Source organism: Balaenoptera acutorostrata, chromosome 15 (genome assembly GCF_949987535.1).
Source record: "Balaenoptera acutorostrata chromosome 15, mBalAcu1.1, whole genome shotgun sequence".
Taxonomy (NCBI): Eukaryota; Metazoa; Chordata; class Mammalia; order Artiodactyla; family Balaenopteridae; genus Balaenoptera; species Balaenoptera acutorostrata.
Genome location: NC_080078.1, coordinates 88,295,156 through 88,316,412, shown reverse-complemented (window position 1 = coordinate 88,316,412; position 21,257 = coordinate 88,295,156). Strand labels below are relative to the sequence as shown.

Below are 21,257 nucleotides of genomic sequence, written 5' to 3'. Positions count from 1 at the left end.
GTTTCAGGCTTACCTTATATTTTTCCTGCCCTAACAGTGGAATCGACCGTTTCTCCGCAGAGCCGTGGTTCTTTTTTGTTGGGACGCGTGTGCAGGGACCAGGTTTGGGCACCGGTGTGCTCGGGGCCCTGGGTGTCTTGCTCCAGCCCCCAAGGGGGTACAGCTGGGGATACATGCACCACCCCACCTGTGTTTTCCGTGTCTGTACTGAAGGCGGTGGGTCCAACCTGACGTGACAGGCCCTCCGAGCCGTCCCGCGTCCCACGTTGGAGGCCTGACTCTCATCGTCCCGGTGGGTTTGCTCTTTGTCCCACCCTGCTTTGCAGATAAAAAGGTGATCCAGAACTGCTAAGCCCTGTGAGAAGGAAGTGGCTGACTATCCACAGTGGCATGTGTCTGCCCAGTTCTTTCCGTGTGTAGCCCTGCAGCGCCCCCGAGTTCCGCATCCTCAGCGCCGTGGAGGTACCTGGATGAGCCCTTTCCCGCTGCCCCTCAGCAGGCCGCGTCCCTCCGGTGGCACAGCTGGGCTCTCCTGCTGCTGTCTGTCCTCCGGTGCGGCCCCCCCGACCCCCGCTCGCGTTTAGTTGTTTATTTGGGGGTTCTCAGAGCCAGAGCTGTACGAAAGACTGTGCCCCGAGCAGTGCCGTCTCCTCCCCGTCAGACGCAAGCGTGTGTTCTGCGATTTCTGCCTCTCTCGCGGGAGCATAGTGCTGGCGCCTTGCGCAGTGGGCCGTTTTCGCTTCGTGTACTCTGGAGCGCACTCCGGGCCGTGTCGTGGCGGTGCGCCCCGTTCTTCACAGCAAGCGGGGTGCTTCTCCGCACCCACGTGCCTTGGGCGACCCCCTCCCTTGTGCACGGATGGTGCTGTATTCTTGGGGGTGTGTGTTGTGGGGCGAAGGTAAGTGGGTCGGTAGTTCCGTTAGGAATTGCCAAGCTCCCCTCTGGAGGGTCGTGCCAGTTCGCACCCGCCGGTGGTGAAGGAGAGGGCCTGTCTCCCCACAGCCTCCCGGCGTGTGTTGCCACAGTTTGTAATTTTGCTGATCTGTTGGGCGACAGGGGTGCTCAGCTTCGGTGAATGTGCTGTGGGTGCTTGAGAACAAGGCGTATTCTTAGGCAGGGCGTACGACTTGCTGGGTTTATATGGGGTGCACCTTGCCGATTATGCCCACTGTGTCTTTGCTTATTTTTGTCCACTTGATGTGTTTTGTGCTGGATGTGGTGTCCCAGAGCCTTCCGTTGTTAGTGTGTTTTTGTCTTTTTTTTTTTAATAAATTCATTTATTTATTACTTATTTTAGGCTGTGTTGGATCTTCGTTGCTGCACGCGGGCTTTCTCTAGTTGTGGCGAGCAGGGGCTACTCTTCATTGCGGTGCGTGGGCTTCTCTACAGTGGCTTCTCTTGTTGTGGAGCACGGGCTCTGAGCATGCAGGCTTCAGTAGTTGTGGCGCGTGGGCTCAGTAGTTGTGGCTCGCGGGTCCTAGAGCGCAGGCTCAGTAGTTGTGGTGCACGGGCTTAGTTGCTCCGCGGCATGTGGGATCTTCCCGGGCCAGGGATCGAACCCATGTCCCCTGCGTTGGCAGGCAGATTCTTAACCACTGAGCCACCAGGGAAGTCCTTGTGTTTCTGTCTTTATCTCCTTGCATCTCCTGCAGTTTTTGCTTTGTATGGGAGTTGCCGTGTTATTTGGTACATAAATATCTGTAAGTGTTACATGTTCACCGTGAGTTGTGATTTTTACCATTGAAAAGTGTCTGCCTTTGCCCAGTGGGCTTGATGTCTCCTTTGTCCTCAGTCAGGGCCATTACCCCTGCTCTCCTGTTTGCATCACCCTGGAAAACCTCCATTCTGCTTGATTTGTAGCTCTTCCTTTAGGTATGTCTCTTGTGTAGAGCACATGGCGGGGTCTTGTTTTCTGAGTCCAGTCGAAAAGCGTTTTCCTGTCACGGGTGGGTTAAGCCTGTCATCTGTATTGATGTAGCTGACAAAGTGGGTTCTGACTCGGTCACAGTATTTTATGATGATGTGTATATTTTACAGTTGCCATGTTTTTTGGTGAGATGTGTAGTCTTTGCTCCTTAATTAAGATTTTTGTTTGTGTTTAGGAAGGTTTGTAACTGTGCTCTGGTGGTTGCTTTTGTATGTGAGCGTTTCTGGGCGTCCTCAGCCCCAGGTTTTCACGTGCGTTTCCTGTTCGGCTTGCGTCAGCGTTCTCCTCGGCTCCCCGGTGGCCACACCGCATCCGGAGCCTGTGGTGTCCCCTTCCCGTTCCCTTTCGTGCTTGGTTACATCACTTCTACCTTGTCACAGCGCTTGACGTTTCCCAGCCTCTTCCTCACCTCTGCTGTAGCACCAGCTGCGTGTTTATATATTATAAATGCTTACTTCTGCGTTTTTCTGAGGTTTCCCCGCTCTTGCCTTGTTGGGACGACCCCTGCCTGTGGCTGAGCCTTCGCGAAGCTCAGGTGCAGAGTCCCCTGATGTCTTGCAAGTTGAAACGGTTTTTCTGTGGCCTTGATATGTGGAGGACAGTTAGGCTGGATATAAAAATGTTGGTTCACTCTTGCTTTCAGTGATTTTTCAGTGCTGTTCCATTGCTTTCTGTGTTGGTTTGGGAAAGCCGGATGCCAGGTTAATTCTCTCGTCTTGATGGTTTATTTTCTCTTTTTACCTGGAGGCCTTTTCTTTATCTTGGAAAGCTGACAGTTTTATGAGGCTTTGTCGAAGTTGATTTTTATGGGTTAATTTTCCCAGGTGCCCACATGCCCTTTCAGTGTGTAGGTTTGTTTTTCTCTGTTTCTTGAAAGTTTCCTTGGATTATAGTTTGAGTATTAACCTCTGCCCGTACACTTGTCTTCCTTCTCCGGGGGCTCTGACGACTGAGTACATGTCCTCCTTTGCTTGTCTTCCTTTTCCCCTGTTTTTTTCCTGGCCCTTTAATTTTTTTTCTTTGTCTCATTTTTATTCTCTTGTTTCTCTGCCTTTCTTCTTTGCCTCTTACTACATTTTTATTCGAGTCTTTTCTCCCCTGAGCACCTTACAGTTTATATTAATTTCTGAGATAGTTTTGTCCTTTTTTCTCATTTCTTTCTTGTGTCAAATCAACTCTCATTTCTTTCTGGTTTTCAATCCATTTTCCCCCTAAGTTTTGAGTTTTTGACTCAAGGTGATTATCATATCCTCAAATGTTTAAGTATACTTTTTTTGTTGAAAGCGTTGTCTTACAGTTTTCTTGTTTTTGCAGATGGAGTTTGTCTCTGATACCTGTGGAGTTTAATTTTCTGACTTTCTGCAGTGGTTCTTTGTGGACCTGCTTATCTTCCTCTTGTGCATTTTCATGGTTTGGGTGTTTACAAGATTCACTGTCCGATGGTGCCCTCTCCTGACAGTTCTCCAGAGCCTGGTGGCTTCGCAGGTGTCTGTCCGAGGGAGAGGAGGGCTGAGTGTCCTCTGGTGGCGAGGCCCTGTGCCTGCCGGACCCTGCATTCCCCCCCTTACTTCTTTGCCTGCCGCCGCTGCCCAGTTTCAAAGGACTTATCCCAGAAGCTGTGCGCTCTTAGGCCCCCCAGGCCCGCTCTGTCTCTGGTGCTTGGCCTTGTGGAGGCACTGTGGGCCCCGCCCAGGAGCATCGGTCCGCGTGGGGACCGGGCCCCGTCCTCATGTTGTGCGGATGCCGTGCCCTGGGTAGGTCTGTGTTTCCCTCCCTGTTCTGGACGGTTCTTGGGGAGACGATGGGAGGTACCGGGGTGAGCTTGTCTTCAGCCTCCTGCGAGTGGCCCTTGTTCTGAGCCGAGTGCCCGAGGGGCCCCATCGCTGCTGCTTTTCACGGCGCCCTCCAGCTGCGTGTGCTGGGCGTGGGCTCCGTCTCAGGGACGCGTGTGGGGACCGTGCTGGCCCGAAGAGGAGCAGAGCAGGCGGCGGGGGCCGTGCTGTTGGCGCTGCGACCTCGTCACCCGCCGTCTGGGACGCAGGGGCATCACGTGGGTTAGAGGTGCCCTCTCGTGGGCACAGACCTCTCACTATGGTCGAGGGAGCTCTGGGGGGAGTGGCCACGAGGCCCCCGTGGTGCGAGTCCCCCCAGACAGTCCCCGAGGGGCTGGTGCTCTCCGCCGACTGGGCGAGCGGCCACGGCAGGTCTGAAGCTGCCCCAGCTGCCACCGCTGGTTGTGCACGGCCCTGGGGGCCCCAGCGAAGTGACCCCGCGAGCCAGGTGGGGTTGGGACGGAGGTGATTGTTTCCATTTGGTTTTTACCTTGAGTGTTTGTTGCCTGTCAGGTTGGTTGTGGTGTTTTTGACAGTGGAAAGATTGCCTTCAAAGGAGATACCAGCCTCCTTTCATGAATCCTCTCAACAGTCCTGTGACAGGACATGATGAATGGTCACACAGCACTTTCAGGGAGGAAGCTGGCTTCTGGGAGAATGTAAACCGTGTGTCCACAGTTGCTTTGTTTCAACCCCAGTGCCTGCAAATACAAAACAAAACACACCGAATCAGCCTCTTTGCTGGAGTGTGAATGTTGTTGAAGGTGGACGCCGGCACCTGCCCCGCAGTTTTCTGTCATCTGAGGTCACTGCTGGTCGCTCGGCTGCCGTGCCCGAGGGCCGCTTCCCCAGGCTTTCCGCACGGGGCTCTGGGCCGGACCGGGCCTCGCGCCTGCAGGCTGGGCGCTGGGTTCCTGTGACCGCCTTCTCTGGCCATGACACCCCAGGGCAGTACGATCAAAGGACGGCACTCATCCCATGAAATCAGAAGTCATTTGAGTTGTCAAGTAGGATGCCTTTGAGCACATAGGCCTTCTTATTCAAGTCCGTAGAACAGTGACGCGTGGCAGCGTCGTGACCTTCGGAGCCTGAGACGTGCGGAGTGGGGCCGGTGTGGTCCCGGCCCCGGAGCCCTGGCTGTGGGCTCTGCTAACGCTTGCCTGTCCGGATTGTTTGGAAGCACCTCTGACTTCTAAAAAAGATCTCATTAAAATATTACTTGCAGGGATTTCTTGAGTTTCAGCTTTAAATGCTGTGCCTGAAGGGAGCCCTCACCCCTGTCCCAACTGGTTTTGGCCGTTGAACTGTTTTGAAAGTAAGAACATCAGACGTGGCCCAGAGTTGTAGCGAGTGTCACAGAAGACACCGGGCCCGTGGTTGAGGGAACGCTTTGCTCTCCGCGAGCCCCAAGGTCTGTCCCGGAGGCGGAGGTGGGGAGGAGCTCCCACCCGCCTGTCGGCCCCGCCCCAGCCGTCTGGCCAGGCACTGGCCTCGGCTCGGCCTGCAGGCCCCGCCGTGGTGCAGAGACTTCACACCTGCAGGGCCCCCGGCGCAGGCCAGCTCTCCGGCTGCGGAGACGGAACCCCGTTTTCCTCCTGGCTCCTCTAAACTGTGTGCTTTCATCACCACTTTTCAGGGGCGCTGTTTGTCTTGTTCACAAAATGCTCCTTTAGGGCCGTTATGGAGACTCAGGGGAAACTGCCAAGAAAACCTAAATAGTTGTTTCAAACACGGAAAAGTAGTCACCAGAGGACTGGTCTGGAGGAGGGACCCCGGTGGTTAAGGGTGTCTGAAGGGGGCATGAAGAACACGCGGTGAACCGTGGAAGAAGGGCGTGCGTGCCCTGAGCTGCCCTGAGTGCCCAGGAGGGACCAGCCTCACCTGCCACCTGCTGGCTGCTTGCTGTGCTGCTGCCTCCTCCAGCATCACAGGGCTCATTGCTCCCACCTTAAACTTCAAGAAAACACTGTAAAAACACCGTTGTAAGGTTTGCGCTTGAAATATACACGAGCGACTTTAACCGTCAGAATACAGACACTCAGTGTTCATTCCGAGTGGAAAACCGAGAACTGTCCAGTTGGGAGTTGTGTGGTTCATGCCCACGAGTGTCGGTTGGAGGTGGTGACGTGCTGAAACCACGGGACGCTGCTGCTGAGGGGCGGCGACGCTGCAGGAGAGCGCCCGGAACCCCGCCTGTGCCAAGCAGGCAGGCGTCAGAGCCCCAGCCGTCGCCCGGATCCCCCACGGGCCGAGCAGGCTGGGCGCCGAGCGGTGCAGGCCGGCCGAAGCGCCGCTGTCAGCCCAGGGAAGCAGGGAGCCCCCTCCAGGCCGTGGACGACGTGGTGACTGTGGAGCCCTCGGCACAGCCAGCCAGCCGACCACCACCAGCCCGCCCAGCCCAGGAGTCTAGACCTTGCGGCCTCGGGAAGTGTGCCTTTGTCGGCGAAGCAGGGATGACAAGGCCGCCGCGGGCACAGCGTCAGCACACCTGAGTCCCTGGACGCCTGGAGGTCGGGGACGCCGGCCACAAGCCCCGGAGCTGTTCTGCTGTCCCCTTGGGGCAGGAGCCGCCACCTTTTCCTTCCTCGTGCCCCAGGGGCCGGAGTCTGAGCTCTGGGGGGAATCTCGGGGTTAGTGTTCTCGAGCGCGTGCCTGAGAGCAGCAGTCCTGGAGGGTCGGCGTGCCCCCTGCTCTCGCCCCTCCCCGTTAGGGACTCGTAAAGCACTTCAGCTCCAGCAGTAGGCCTGCGGGAAGGAGCCGGTCCCAGGCCTGGCTTCCTCCAGAACCAGGGTTTCTTGGGACACCTGTAGGGAAACGTGAGTTGGTCCTGGGGCGGCACCTGGCCCTGCCCCTTCCTTCCAGCGCCGAGGGCCCTGCCCACCTCTGCGCACCACTAACTCGGCTGTCTTCTCCTTTCTCGTCACCAGGGCTCGGGCCCAGGCTCAGCGGTCCCAGGCAGTTCCGGCGTCGGAACCCCCAGACAGTTCACGCGACAAAGGATCACGCGGGTCAACCTCAGGGACCTCATATTTTGTTTAGAAAATGAACGTGAGACAAGCCATTCACTGTTGCTCTACAAAGCATTCCTTAAGTAGCACGGACGCGGCCTCTTAGACGGAGACGCCTGGGGACTTTTTCTATATTTGCAGATTACGCCTTTTTGTAACAAGCAAATGGGATATTGTTTAAAAAACAGCCACCTCTTTACAATGGAACAGTTTTATATTCCTGTTTCTAAGTCAACTCTTCAGTATGAAGGAAAACATGTTTCTGTAACAGAGAACAAGAGGCCTGCGGGTACTCTTAAAGGACAATTAAATCTTAACTCATCTTTGATCGAGTGGCCTTCTTGCCAAACAAGCCATATATAAAAACTGATGGAATCGTTTAGCAAATAAGTAGCTGCCCTCTGTCACCTCATAGCGGTTTCTACATCGTTTGTGCATTTGGTTTAGTTCAACCCAACTTACTGCGGAGGTGTGTGTCTACAGCCGATGACCTCATTTCTTTTATTTTATTTTTGTATTAGTCAGTTGGCAAAGCAAACTGATTTTTTTAGACTATTTATCTCCCGCCCTCCCCCGGCCCTCCATTCAGGATCCTCAAGGAGCAGGCAGCTCACCGTCCGCCTGCGCCTCGGGGCTCATCCCTTTCTGCTTCGCGGGGGCCGGCGACGCGGCTCCTTCTGAACGTGTGGTCAGCATCTGTACAAATGCATTTTATTTGCTATCGTTTGTAAAGCTGTAAAGTTAAAAGAAATGAAAACCTTTTCAGCATAAATCTATTTTACTTGCACTGTTTTTTAGCTAAAAGTGAAAAAACTTAGATGAAATAAAATCAGAGTTGAGAAGAATCATCAGAAGACTGTTTCTCAGTGTGAACCAAGTGTTGAAAACTGGTGGGTGTATTTTGTCAGTAATTGTACATAACCTTTGGCACACAACGTGAGGACGGCTATGTAGCTATAATTATTTTGCTAAGAGGCTGTATGCAAGCTGTGGACTCGCTTTACAGACGTCCAGAGCAAAAGCCCCTTCTTTGTACCTATTTTTTTATTACAAATATACTAATTGGTTCTTTATATTTTCAGAGGTTATTGTATTAAATTGTCTATTGATAGTACTTTTATGACTGTAAATACTTCGGCTTTCTCCGTGTGAATTCTCACGTTAGACTTTATTCGCGCGTGTGAACTGAATGCTGATCAGTATTTTTTATCAACACCTGAAAACTGTTACACCTTTTATTTTGTCTTTTAGGAAATCCCTGTCTTTCCATTTTTTCATGTAAATTTTGCACAGTTACTTGTTCATATGTAAATATTTTACTTTCAAAAATGAAGTTTTTAATTGCTATTGTTTTATATAGGATTGAAAGAAAATTAACTCCTTTATTAAAAACAAATTTATCTGTATTTGTTTTGCCTATTTTTCCCAGTTTTCCAGTTGTAGATTCTGCTGCCAGAGATTCAGCTCTGGTTCCGCTGAGGTGTGTATTTATGAGCTACTTGTTAGAATCAGTGTCTAAAACCCAGCGAATCTGGTAGAAATAGCCTCACCTCCAAGGACAGGACCTGCGTGCTCCAGAGTAGGACCTGGTGGGTCGCGTCCGAGGGCCCGGAAGCCGAGCTCAGGCCTCGCCCTCAGCCTGGGGCTCCCCACGTCGGACACAGATGGGACTTGCGCAGCGTGGATGCCGGGCTCCCGTCCGTGCAGAGGCACAGGGGCACCCCTGGTAGAGGGAAGGTAAGGCGAGGGGCGGGGGAGATCTGGGGGGGGGGCCGGCCCCAGCCCTGATGTGGACCCCCCCTGGACGGGGAGGGCGGGGTCTCCGGAGGCCCCGCCCCATCTGGCGGGGAGCATGACAGGTTGGCCTGGATGAACCGTGGCTCCCGAGGGGCCCCTGTCAGAGGCTTAGCCGCCTGAGTCCCTGCCAGCACTCGGCCTCTCGAGAGCCACAGACCCTGTCGTTGGCGTGACGGGATTCGGCATCTAGCTTTCACGTTAATTTTGACGAGTTTGCTGGATCTCCCACGATCCGTGGGCTTATTTACGAGTTACGGTCTCTTTCTGGTACCTGTTGCGTCAGTCGCCTGGGGCCGCTGTGACAGAGCACCACGGACCGGGCAGCTGAGACCACAGGTTTTGGTCGTCTCCGTTCTGGAGGCTGAAGTCGAGACCCAGGTGTGTGGGCCGTGTTGGTTCCGAGTGCGGTGGTGGAGGGTGTGCCCTGGCCCGCCTGGCTTCTGGTGGTCGCGGGCATCTTGGATGTTCCTTGGGGCGTAGAAGCGTCGCCCCTTCACCTTTCCCTGGCGTTTTCTCCATGTGTGCGTCTGTCTTTGTGTCTTGAGTTTCTCCTTTTCACAGGATACCAGTCGTTTGGATGAGGGCCCGTCCTAGTGACCTCATTTGAACTTGATGACCTCTGTGAAGACCCTGTGTCCAAATAAGGTCACGTTCTGAGGTCCTGGAGGGTTAGGACCGCCACACAACCCCGGCATGATCTTTTTTTTTGGGGGGGGGGGAAGGGGGGATTGCAGTTCAACCCGTAACGCCTGTGATTTTGGATGATGAAAGAAACTAAATCTGAATTTTCAGAGCCTGAGCAGGGAGTACCAGGGGCACAACTTCCAGTCTTCCCCCTGCATGAAAACGCCCAAGGCGGTTGATTAATTAGGTCATGCTTGGGCTTCCTACCACGACTGGTACTTTGTTTTCACTAAGTTTGTGGCCTGAAATAAACTAGGTCAGTCAGTAAAGGGCAGCAGCGCTTGGGTCTCTGCAGGTGCGATAGCTTTAGTTCCGGCTCCTCTGCACGTCCTCCTGGCCCAGTCGTTCTGCCGGGGGCCTCACCGAGGCACAGACTGACGCTCGCCGGGGATGATCCCTGGCAGAAGCGTGGCCTGCAGCCTCGAGGCGCACATCTGTCCGTTGTTTCTCCCTCCTGTGGGTGCCGGGTGCTGCTCAGCGCTTCAGCACAACACCTTACCAGTTGTCCAAAGTCCGACTCGCGTACCTCCGTGGGCTCGGGGTAGAGTGCTGTGGGGATGGGCCAGGGCCACGACAAGAGCATCAGCTCTCACCACGTCCATTCCCCAGGGAACTGCAGTCCCAGTCGGGCAGAAAGGCGAGAGAGAGAAATGAGGCGTGAAGTTCGGAGAGAAAGAAGGCGAGGGCAGGACCCTGAGGCGACACAGTCGAGTGCACAGAAATCCCGAAAGAATCCACGCACACGGCGCTGAAATGGTTGCGGTGCTTGTGCGTTTTGTAAGATTTCGGAGTGCAAGGTCAGTATCCAGAATCAACCGTAATCCCATACGCCAGCAGCAAAAAGCTAGAAAGTGAGAAAAATAGCATTAACACCACCACCAGAAACATTGGGATACCTGGAAATACATACAATTAAAGATGTCTAAGATCTTTACACTGAAATTAGAGAGATGAAAGGAGACCTAAAGGGAGAAATTTCGCTGTACCCACGGAGGGAACCCAGTATTGTGAAGATAGCGGTTCTGTCCCAACTGATTCAATGCTGTCCCGGTCAGAATCCCAGCAATTTTCATAGAAACTGACAATCTGATTCCAGAAACTTACATGAATCTGCAGAGGACTTAGAATAGCCAAGACAATCTAGAACAAAATTGAAGTATTTCCACCCCTAGATTTCATGACTTCCTGTAGAGCTACAATAATCAGGACGGCACGGTATTGGCGTAAAGACAGACAGGATCCGTGTACAAAATAGAGAGTCCAGAAAGGGATCCATACGTTACGGTCACTAGGTTTTCGCTGGTGTGACCGGATGCCCTGTTGGGGGCGGGGACGTGAGCCCTCACTCCACAGGCATCACTTCGAGATGGATCACAGGCCTGAAAACGGGGGCTAAAACTGCAAAGCTTCTGGGAGAAAACATCAGAGATCGTCATGACGTGGGAGTGGGCAGGGATTTCTAAGGGCATAGAAGGCACAAACCACAGAAAAAACATTGGAAAATTGGACTTTAAAGTTACAAACTTCCTCTCATCAAAAGATGCTCTTGTGACAGTGAGAGGGCAAGCCAGAGACTTCCAGAAAATATTTGCGAAGTATATGCCCGGCAAAGGACTTGTGTCCAGAATATACAAAGAATTCCACAGCTCAGCAGTCAGAAGACAGCTCGGTAAAGAACGTGCGAGACCCTTGAACAGGTACTTTATGGAAGGTCTGCCCGTGAGCCAACAGGCAAATGAAAAGGTGCTCATGGTTACGGGTCATCGGAGAAACACAAAACCATGGTGAGTTTCCACCACTCGCCCACGTTGGCTCAGACGAAAGGGTGACGGTGTTGCGTGTGGGTGGAGCTTCACACAGGCTGTCAGTATGTAATGTGGCGGAACCACTCGGGAAACCGTGGTAACGTAAACCTGCGTGACCCCGCAGTTCCACCCTTCTGTGTCGACTCAGGGAAGTGAGTGCCTTGTCCTCCCGAGAGACCTTGCGAGGACGCTCACGGAGGCCCTGCTTGTTGATGGAGCAAAATGGGGGCGGCCCACGTGTCCATCGGAAGGTGAGTGCGGGCAACCAGAGGGTATTTATTCAGTGAAACACTACCCGGGAGTAAGAGGAACGCACTGATGACGTGGTCGGTAACGTACACACGAGTCTCCTGAGGATTACACGGGGAGAAGCCCGACGCGCACGTCCCCACTCGCCCAACCCTGTTCGTTTGCCTGTAGCTCGAGAACGGGCAGAACTCCCGGCTGTGACGGGCGTCCGAGCGCGTTCCCCCGGCTGGAGGGGCCCCGGGCCCTCTGGGCTGATGGAAGCGCCGTCGGGATCCGGCGCAGTGGTCACATGGGTGTGAAAACATGTGAAAGGTTAGGCTGACAGGTAGGATCTGTGTGTTTTAGCGTGTGTAAAGTGTACCTCAGGAGACCGTGGGGGAAAGACTCCAGAGCTGAGCGTTGGACCCCCTGGGTGGGGCCTCAGCTCCGCCTGGGCAGGTGACCTGGTACCACGCGGGAAGGCATGCAGGTGTCTCGGGATAGGTGTGCTGAGTAGGCGACAGCTTGTGATCTTCTGGGAGTGCTGTTATCAAGGCAAATCTTGTGATTATCCGCAGTTCACTTGTTTTCCCTTCTGTCACACTGTGCTCTCCAAGTGTAAACTTTATCTAAAAGAGGACTTCCCTGGTGGTGCAGTGGTTAAGAATCCGCCTGCCAGTGCAGGGGACGCGGGTTCGAGCCCTGGTCGGGGAAGATCCCACCTGCCGCAGAGCAGCTGAGCCCGTGCGCCACAACTACTGAGCCTGTGCTCTAGAGCCCGCGAGCCACAACTACTGAAGCCCACGTGCCTAGAGCCCATGCTCCGCAACAAGAGAAGCCACCGCAATGAGAAGCCTGCGCACCACAACGAAGAGCAGCCCCCGCTCACCACAACTAGAGGAAGCCTGCGCGCAGCAACGAAGACCCAACGTAACCGAAAGAGAGAGGGAGAGAGAGGGAGAGGGGGAGAGGGAGAGAGAGGGAGAGGGAGAGGGAGAGAGAGGGAAAGAAAGAAAGAAAAGAAAGAAAAGGAAAAAAAACATCTCTGAGAATACAGGTCTTAAAATGACTTATTACAGCTGAACAAATAAAGCGTTAAAAAAAAATGAAAAAACTTTATCTAAAAGGAAAAACAGTCCACCCAGCATCCCTCAGCCCTGCCTGTCCCGGTAGCCGAGGCCACAAGGCAGCTGTTCTGGTCTCATGTTCTGTCGATCTGAGCAGCTTTGGGGACCCCTTTGAGTCCTGCATAGCCTTCATGCCTTGCATACAGCAAGTGCTCAACCAGTGCATGCTCTCACGGTGGAGATATGCTCTTAGCCACAGTCCATAAGCAGCCTTTCTGAGCTCCCCTTCCACAGCGACAGGCTGGCAGCCTCTCTGTCCTCCGGATCGTTCTAGCCGCACCTGGGTCACCTGGCCCAGGAAAGACCAGCCCAAGGGGACGTGTCCTGTTTCCTTCAGAGACTCGCAAGGGAGACGAGTCACATTCCTACTTACAAACACGTTTAGCTGCTTATTGAGGCGGTTTCATCAGGCTTTAAGTCCTAACTGCCAGAATCTCTCTGTTTTTGAGGAGAACAGGCCTGCACAGATCTATTTCTTTTCTAAAATGTGTTTGTTCAGCAATTGCCAGTGAGAGGGCCAGGCACCGTCGCAGAGGGGGTCGGACTTCGGCTGGAAGAGGTGGCCAGGAGCCCACCGGGCAGCAGGGCGTGGCGGAGGCCGCAGCCTGGGCAGAGGTGTGTGTGGTGTGTGTTGGGGGGGACAGGGCTTCTCCTGCTGGTGCAGCTGGGGAGAAAGGCAAGCACACTTTGTCTGCTTGTTTGGAAATTAGAAGCACAGTGAGATGCCAGCAACACACCATCAGGAAAAGACTGGCCATGCCAAGCGCCGGGAGGGTGAGGACCCGGGAGCTGCGGGGCTGCAGGATGCACGGCCCTGGGCACTTTCTTCAGAAGTGAGATGTGTGCTATGACCACGTCCACTCCCACACCCTGCCAGGCACTCCTGGGCACTCACCCAAGAGAAATGGAAGAGCCGTCCGTGCAAAGATTGTACACGAGTTTTCATAGCAGCTTTATCTCAAACGGCTAAAAACTGGAGAAACCCTAACTGTCCCTCTACAGGTGAAGTGATAAGTTGTCCTGTTCCTGCAGGGAGGGGCCGTTCGGTGCCACGATGAGTCTCGGGGTGATGGGGGTGGTGATGAGGGAACGCAGCCTGGCCAGAGGGCCCCGTGGGGTTCCCTTTATGTAGAGCGTTGAGGTGGCCTGGGGGGTGGGGGGAGTCCTACAAAGGGTGCGAGGAATCTTTGGGGTCCTGGGATGTTTGTGATCTTCATTGTGGAGGCGCGTGCAAGTGTCAGAACTTTTCAGATTGCATGCTGGAAATACGGGCAGTCTACCGTGCATCCGCAGTATCTCAGTAAAGGCGCAGAAATAAGTGAATGTGGATAAAAAATGAAGCTGTGTTTCTAGGTGGGGCCTGGCTTGGATGGGATGTGGCCAGGAGGAAGGTGTCAGTGGCTGGGAGGGAGGTGGACACGTCCTGGCGCTGGACGGATGAGGGGTGGGGGACTCGCAGTTCCGGTGAATGGAGGCTGGTGCTTGGGCTGGGGTGCAGAGCCGGCGGCAGAGGGAAGAAGGCCAGGGAGAGTCCCACAGCGTCCGGAAGTGACATCCAGGTCAGGGGGCATGTGGCAAAGTGTGTGTGGCTGCAAAGTCCCTGGGGTGCCACGTGAAGGGTTCGGGGCCAGGACGAGGTTACCTGTCAGGCTGGGGACAAGGAGTGCCAGAGAGGGGTGAGCAGCTGCCCAACGAAGCCAGCGGGGCCTGCAGTCGGGATCGTGCTGAGTGGGGAGCGAGTGGGGAGAGGGGATGGGCGTGGGGAGCAGGCCGTATGTAACCTTGGGAGAGGCTGTGTGGGGAGGGGAGATGCTGGAGCATATTTATACCCCTGGGGGACAGGCGGTGGTGGTGGCCGCAGCAGTGGTGGCAGGGTGGGGCATGCTAAGGAAGAGAGAGGGTGCAAGGAGTGGGGGAACTGGGTGCGGGAGGGGAGGGGAGGGATGCGGGCACTCCACAGAAAGGAGCTGTACACGTTTGGGGGCTGGTAGGAGGTCAGCTTTTCTACCTAGGGCCACCTAGACTGCTGCTTCTCGAGAGCTTGGCTGAAAGTGAGGCCAATACAGAACACCAAAGAGTGGTGTTCTTGGAGCACTTGGATCCAGCCGTGCCTGAAGGCCAGCACTGAGCCTTTTTTGGACGTGTTGGGGCAGGGTGGTGACAAGAATTTCACTTGTCAATTCAACCAGGCCTGCACATCCAGCCCAGCCCTGAGAACTGGCTCCCAGGAGTTTGGGGAAGGACCGAAGACCCCCCAGCATTGCAGACTACACCCTGGAAAGAACCTGTCCGAGTACTCCCACCCTCACGGTCCCTCCCCTCCCCTCCCAGGGCAGACTCAGTGAGGAAGCCAGGTGTAGCCCCCAAGCCTGGCTGGGCCAAGGACCCGCACCAGAGCGGAGGGGAGGGGCCGTCCCCTGGGAGGGGGCCTCTGCAAACTCAGGGTGAGGGCATATCAGGGATTTCTGGAAGAAGGGAGACATTCGGAGTAGGTTGGGGGGGTGACATCCTCAGACTGAGGCTCCTCATTTGGGCACCAGAAGAAGGGGTGGGGTCTCCAGGCCTTGCCCCACTGCATCTGCACTTGCTGTGTTCCTGGCAGGGCTGGCCCAGGGCCCCCTGCTCCCCTAGCGCGGAGTCGGGGCTCACACCCCTTCCTCTGGATGCAGACAGCATTTTCACCCTCTGGACCTCAGTTTCCTCAGCTCTGAAGTGGGGTTAACTGCAGCCCCCTGGGCAGAGGGACCAGAGATGCTAATTCACCAGCGGGCATGGGGCCTGTGGGGTGCTGTCCAGGACCCCTTCCAGTGCAGCGACGGGGCTGTGCCAGAGGCCAGGACCAGCGGGGCGAGGAAGCAGGCCGGAGGGAGAACGGGCTCGCCCGAGGCCACCACCCTGCGGAGCCCAGTGCGTCCTGGGGACCACGCGGGGACCGCTTCCGCGCATCCCAGGCCGGGCCGCCAGGTGGCGGTGTGGGGCCGCGGGATCAGGACGCCCCACCGGGTCTCGGGGGCGGGGCGCACGGGGTGGAGGGCAGGTGGGGTGGGGGCGGGGCAGCGTGGGGGGAGGCGCACGTGACCCACGGCGGGGGCGGGGCGCTTGAGCCCGCGGGGCTGGGGCGCAGGCGGTTGGGGGCACCAGCGGAGGGTCGCCCCGGGGCGCGCGCTTCTCAGGTCCTTGGTGTTCAGACGCCTCGCGCCGCAGTTCACTTCCCGGGAGGAGGGGCGAAAACCTGGCTGGCGCCCCCAGGTTTAGAGACCAGAGGCTCTGTTACTAAGCTGATTGCCCCCGCGGGGCAGCTGTGCACCTGGCCCCCCAGGCCTGACGGGAGTGGGGGACGAGTCCGTGCATCCAGAAGGCTCCAGCGAAGCTACCGAAATGTTATTAAGAAGCATGGGCGTGCAGCTGTGTGGATGAAAAGGCTAATCAGTAGTCCGTCTAAGAAAGGAATGGACACTTTTATTGGTGCCAGTCTGAGGGTTATAAGCCAGGAGACAGACAGCCTCTCAGAGGGCTCTGGGGACTGTTGGGGAGAGGTGAGAGGGCAGGTCAGCACACGTATATGTGATTTTGACGGTGGTGTACATGCACCCAAGCTCACAGTTTGGTAGAAGGTCACTGCTGTTCTCCAGGAACAGATCTCTTAGGTAATGGTTTTAGTGCTTTTCTAAGTATGGGAAGAGGCAAGAAAGGGGGCTCATAAAATTTTCTCCTAAGAGTAAACTACCTGAGGGCCCGTTCTGCCGGTTTCCCAGCGCTCAGAGTGTCTTGTCTTGATCTCCGCTCTGAATTGCTTTCAGGATGGGCTGTAGGTCAGCGACTCCAGTGGCTGACTTGATTCTTGTAGAACTGGATGGTGGGCAGCGGTCTTTATGTACAATCCCCTCCCTTTCGGTCTTAATTGCTGCCCAGGTTTGGGAGGCATTTCATGACCAATTTGTCCCATGGCGCTAGGAATGCTCATTCCCTGGTCAGGTGAGGATTTCATGGATGGGCCACTCGATGGGCTGTTCCTGGACTAGGCCCCGTTAACAGTAGCCCAGGCCTCTGGCCGCCTGTCTCACCGTCTGTCACGGTCCAGGAAACAGTCCCCTCTTGTCGCTTTGTCCCACATCTAGAGCTACACCATTACAGTCATTGATCTTCTACAACTGTATATTTGGTCAGTGGTTTCAAGTCCCCTAGTCATTAATTTTTTCAGAGGTTCAGTCACACGTTTGGTAACGCAAGAACCAATAATCGGGTAAAACAGGCAGAGTACAGGTAATATAGCTAGTAACGTTAACAAGGTCATAAGTGAGTATTTAAGCTGAGAACTTGCATTAGGTGCAGCCCAGTATCTCCCCGGTCGTCTGATTAGTCTGTTCTGTACCCGTCATTATCTTTAAGTGGCCTTGTTCATAAAGTCCACCAAAGACGTCTGCACGTGCAGGATGAGTGGTGGGTCACTGAGGCCCCTTACAGGACTAAGAAAGGAATGTTATCTTTTAGGGAATTACATGGCTGGTACCAGAAGAAGAAAAATGGATCTTTATGGCTGCGCAGGTATTTCTGCTATTGGGGGGCTCTGGTTAATGCATAATGCACCCCAGAGGGGAGGGAGGAGGCCAAAGGGCAGAGAAGAAAATGTAGAAGTTTTTCTCGCTTGCCTTAAATTATGAATTTTTATTTCATCATCCACACTGCCAGACAGAAGATATAAAAGAAAGGCCCTGGAACCCCACAAAGGTTCTTCCCACGGGCCGCCTGGGTTGCATTGTGGAGAGTCCTAGGCTGGCCTGAGCTGAGCAGGGAAAAAGCAGACACATGCCCAGAGATGAGCATCCTCAGGCCCTGAAATGGCCTGGCCCATCTCTGTCCACCACTTGTAGCTGACCAGCTGCCCGGGGTCACCCCATCCTGCTAACGGAGGATGAGGTGGGGGGGCAGGGGTTGGCGCCCGCCATCCTCAGAGGGCACGTGCCCGTGAGGGCGCAAAGACCCATCAGATTCCTCCAGGCGTGGTCACTGGCCCTTCACGTCCAGCATCCTCGCACGGATTCCTCCACATCCGTAGCCCTGACTGCCAGCCCAGGGGGAAACCCTGCAGCTTCCCAAGAGAGGCCCTGAACCCAGGTTTTCTTTTTTTTTAAGGTTTTTTTTTTTTTTTTGGATGTGGACCTTTTTTTTTTTTCTTCAAAGTCTTTATTGAATTTGTTACAATATTGCTTCTGTTTTACGTTTTGGTTGTTTGGCCGTGAGGCCTGTGCGATCTTAGCTTCCGAGCAGGGATCGAATCCGCCCCCCGGTACTGGAAGGCGAAGTCTTAACCCCTGGACCGCCGGGTAGGCCCCCCGGGTTTCCTTTCTGGTGGTGGAGAGCAGGGGAGGGAGGTGGGTGACTGGCCCCACCCGGCCCTCCCAGCGGGCCCGGCTGACCGGCGCCCGACTGCTGCCTACTCCCCAGCTGCTCCTGACCGCCGGCCTCTGGGTTTCCGTGGCAGCCGTTCCAGAAGTTTAAAAGGAAGGAAAAGGCCAGGGTGCAAGCACAGACCCACTCCTGGCTCCAGGTGTGGAGTGCTCTCCCCCCCACCCCCTGCCTGGCCACTCGGGCCAGCATGCTTCTGGAAGTTTCTTTGCCCCCCTCCCTAAGTCACCCCGAGTCTTTCCTCAGTGTTCAGCAGTGGGCAGAGGTCTCAGCCAATGGGACCGGGAGTGAAGTGCCCACCAGCTGCCTGGGTGTATGGTGAATGGGGATGGTGTGCATCCTGTGAACAAACACGCACTCACACTCTGTGCACGCACACTGCATGCTTGCGGACCACAGCGCACGTCCCTGGGGCGCTGGCCATGCACTGTGGGCCCCCTGGGTGCCCGCACACCCCTGGGCCATGCCGCTGTGCTCCTGGGCACTCAGATTTCCGCTCATCTCAGTTCATCTTCCCAGCCACCCCCTGGGCAGGTGGCGTTGGCCCGGAGACTTTTAGGGGACTTGTCCAAGGTCAGCAGCTCCAGGAGGAGCAGATCTGGACTCAAAGCTGGGTCTTGACTCTGGCCAGGCTCTGGCTACACACTCGCTGCTGCCTCAGGAAGTCTGGGGGCCTAGTTAGCGTGTCTTTTTTATTTTTATTTTTTTTAATAAATTTATTTTTGGCTGTGTTGGGTCTTCGCTGCTGTGAGTGGGCTCTCCCCAGTTGCGGCGAGCGGGCCTCTCACTGCGGTGGTTCCTCTTGTTGCAGAGCACGGGCTCTAGGTGCTTGGGCTTCAGTAGTTGCGGCTCGCAGGCTCTAGAGCGCAGGCTCAGTAGTTGTGGCACACGGGCTTAGCTGCTCTGCGGCATGTGGGATCTTCCCGAACCAGGGCTTGAACCCGTGTCCCCTGCGCTGGCAGTCGGATTCTCAACCACTGCGCCACCAGGGAAGCCCTGGTTAGCATGTCTTGACAGTTGGGACGTGAGCTCCTCCTGGCCAGGCCACCCTGGACGCTGGGAACACAGTGGGGACATCCAGGGAGGTCGCTGCCTGTTATGATGTATAGACAGGCCAGAGGAAGAACTTGGGGTAAAACACGTGAACGTAAATAATGAAGTTGTTTAAGGAATCAGACAAGGAGGAGGGACAGAGAGGACCGCAGGGCGGGCGGGGGGAGCCTTCCCCATGGAGAAGTCTGAGGGTTCAGGGCCACGAGGGTCTCCCGGGCTTTGCAGGGGGGTTGCTGCTCACGTGGAGCCCCGGCTGCCCGGGCGCCCTTCCCAGTGCCCGGCCCAGCAGGGCAGGGCCTGGAGAAGTGATGTCCCTGTGGCAGGGGCTCAGCGGGGCCAGACCTCACCCCTCTCTGTCCCCGTTCTTGCCTTTGAGGTAAATTTCCAAGCAGGTGGTTTTTCCTAAACAGGCAAAAGTTCCTGTGGGCATGTCCTGAGGCCACACCGGAGCAGGGCCCGGCAGCTGGAGTTCAGCACCATGGTCAGCACCCTTCAACTAAGTGTGAGTCAGGACAGCCGTGTGTGTGCATGTGTGTGTGGCACGCTTGTGTGTGTGCACCTGAGTCTGAGTGAGCGTGAGTGTGGGGGGTGGGTTGGGGATGGGATTGGTGGGCATTTGGGGGATGTGATGGGGCACGTGGGTTGGGAGGGAGGGCGGAGAGTGGTCTCTCAGGCTCAGACAGTCTGGCCACACCCCACTCCTTTGGCTCTTCAGCGGCTGTCCTGGGTCTTGTGCTTTCCAGTGTCAACCTTGAGGGTCCATGTTTTCTGAGGCCTAACGCTGTCCAGATGAGGCAGTGCTCACGAGGCTCTCAGCCTGCAGAGTGCCCCGAATCTGATACAACCTCTGAGCGCCTGAGTCAGGATGAGATTACTGCCACCCAGGCCTCGGGGGGGAGGCCGCTGGCTGGGGCAGCAGGTGTCGGGCAGCGTGGGGTGGTCTTCAGGCATTCGGGGGGGACAGGCCCCCTCTGGGAGCCTCCGGGCCTCGGTCCCGCCGACGAAGGGGCTGACTCTGCTCCCACCCACGCACCCAGGGACCGGACAAGGCCCTTCCCTCTCCGAGGAGGCTGCTTAAAGCTGCAGTTTGCAGGGTCAGGGGAGACCCCGCTTGTGCTCCTGCACTGCCTTGCCCGCCTTGGTCTGAGGTGCTGTGGGGCTGTGCAGGAGAGGCCTGGCCCTGGGTGCCGTGGGGACAGGTCCCGGTGAGCTGGCAGTGCCCCCGCCCTCGGGGAGGGGCCTGCTGGGGCAGGAGGCGGGCTTTGGTCTGCGCGTGGGCGCGGGGCTCGTGCTTGTGCCCCTTGGGCTCGGGGAGCGGTGGGATCACTTAACACGGTGGCGCCGGCACGTTCCTGGCAAACAGTGACTAGTCAAACTGGCCCCGAAGTGGGCCGCCGCCGCCCTCTGTGGAGTGAGAGTCCCCATGTCCCATGCGTCTCGCCGTGAGATGCTGTGTTGGGGCGTCCGGCACAGCAGAGTCGTGATGACCGAGCCCTCCCTCACTTCCGCTGCCCAGAGGACGCGGAGGTGTGCGCAGGAGAGCCGAGAGTGCTCCTGGCTCTTGTGAGGCAGTGCCCAGCCTGAGATGATCAGTTAAAATCGGGCTCAGGGTGGAAGTTTATTTTTTTTTCCTTTGGTAAAAATGTTACCAAACTCAGGTCCAGCTGCTCGCTGTTTGGAGATCCATGCTGGAGACGCAAGTGTTGGTAGAAATGGAAAACGGTGCTTTTAATCAGAAAACCAGCAATCTGGGGGAGAAGTCGTACTCAGGGTCCCCCTAAACCAACTCCCAAGATTCTGCTCAGCCGTGGAAGTTTTTTAAGGGAAAAGAGGAAGTAATGTCAGTTAATCATGGAGACTGGTGTCAGAGTCGCCGCCATTCCCCACTCTGTGCAGGGTGGTCGACTCCTTGCGATCTTTTTTTAGATGCTGTCTCGTGCACACAGTTTGTTCGTGAGATTACTGAAGGGGAAGCTGGGGAAGAGAGCCGGTCGTCTGTTAGTTACTTATTCTTCATTTCTACTTCTTTGATCTACAGAGGGAAGCAACATGTTAAGCAAGGTATTGTGTGATCAAAAGATTTGAAAGGTGTGCTTGTGCCAGAGACAAGTAGAGCATGGGGGCGGCTGGTTTAAGGTTAGTGACAAGACAGAGGGACCTCTTGCAAAGAGCTGCTTACAGATCCCCACTTGGAACAGCATTCCATTTCTGTGGGATTAGGGGTGAAGGCCTGTCTTCTGTAACTTCTTCCTGCAGACACAGGTGCCGTATTCTCAGAGTGGAGAGTGTCGACATGGGTCTGTAGCATCTCTTTGCTGACAGTTTTAGTTGCCTGCTTACATATACGGGCAGAACGAGCTACACAAAGATATAGGTTAATATGAGCAATA

At 55.6% G+C, this 21,257-nt stretch overlaps 1 protein-coding gene across 1 annotated transcript in view; it reads left to right on the top strand.

Moving 5' to 3' along the window:
* The window catches only part of TAF4 (TATA-box binding protein associated factor 4), a 70,868-nt gene extending 62,710 nt beyond the window's left edge, over window positions 1–8,158 (top strand). Inside the window, exon 15 of the mRNA XM_057529911.1 lies at window positions 6,687–8,158. Coding sequence (XP_057385894.1) covers window positions 6,687–6,854 — 168 coding nt within the window. The 3' untranslated portion in view covers window positions 6,855–8,158. The remainder of the gene's footprint in view (window positions 1–6,686) is intronic.
* The last annotated feature ends 13,099 nt before the right edge of the window (window positions 8,159–21,257 follow it).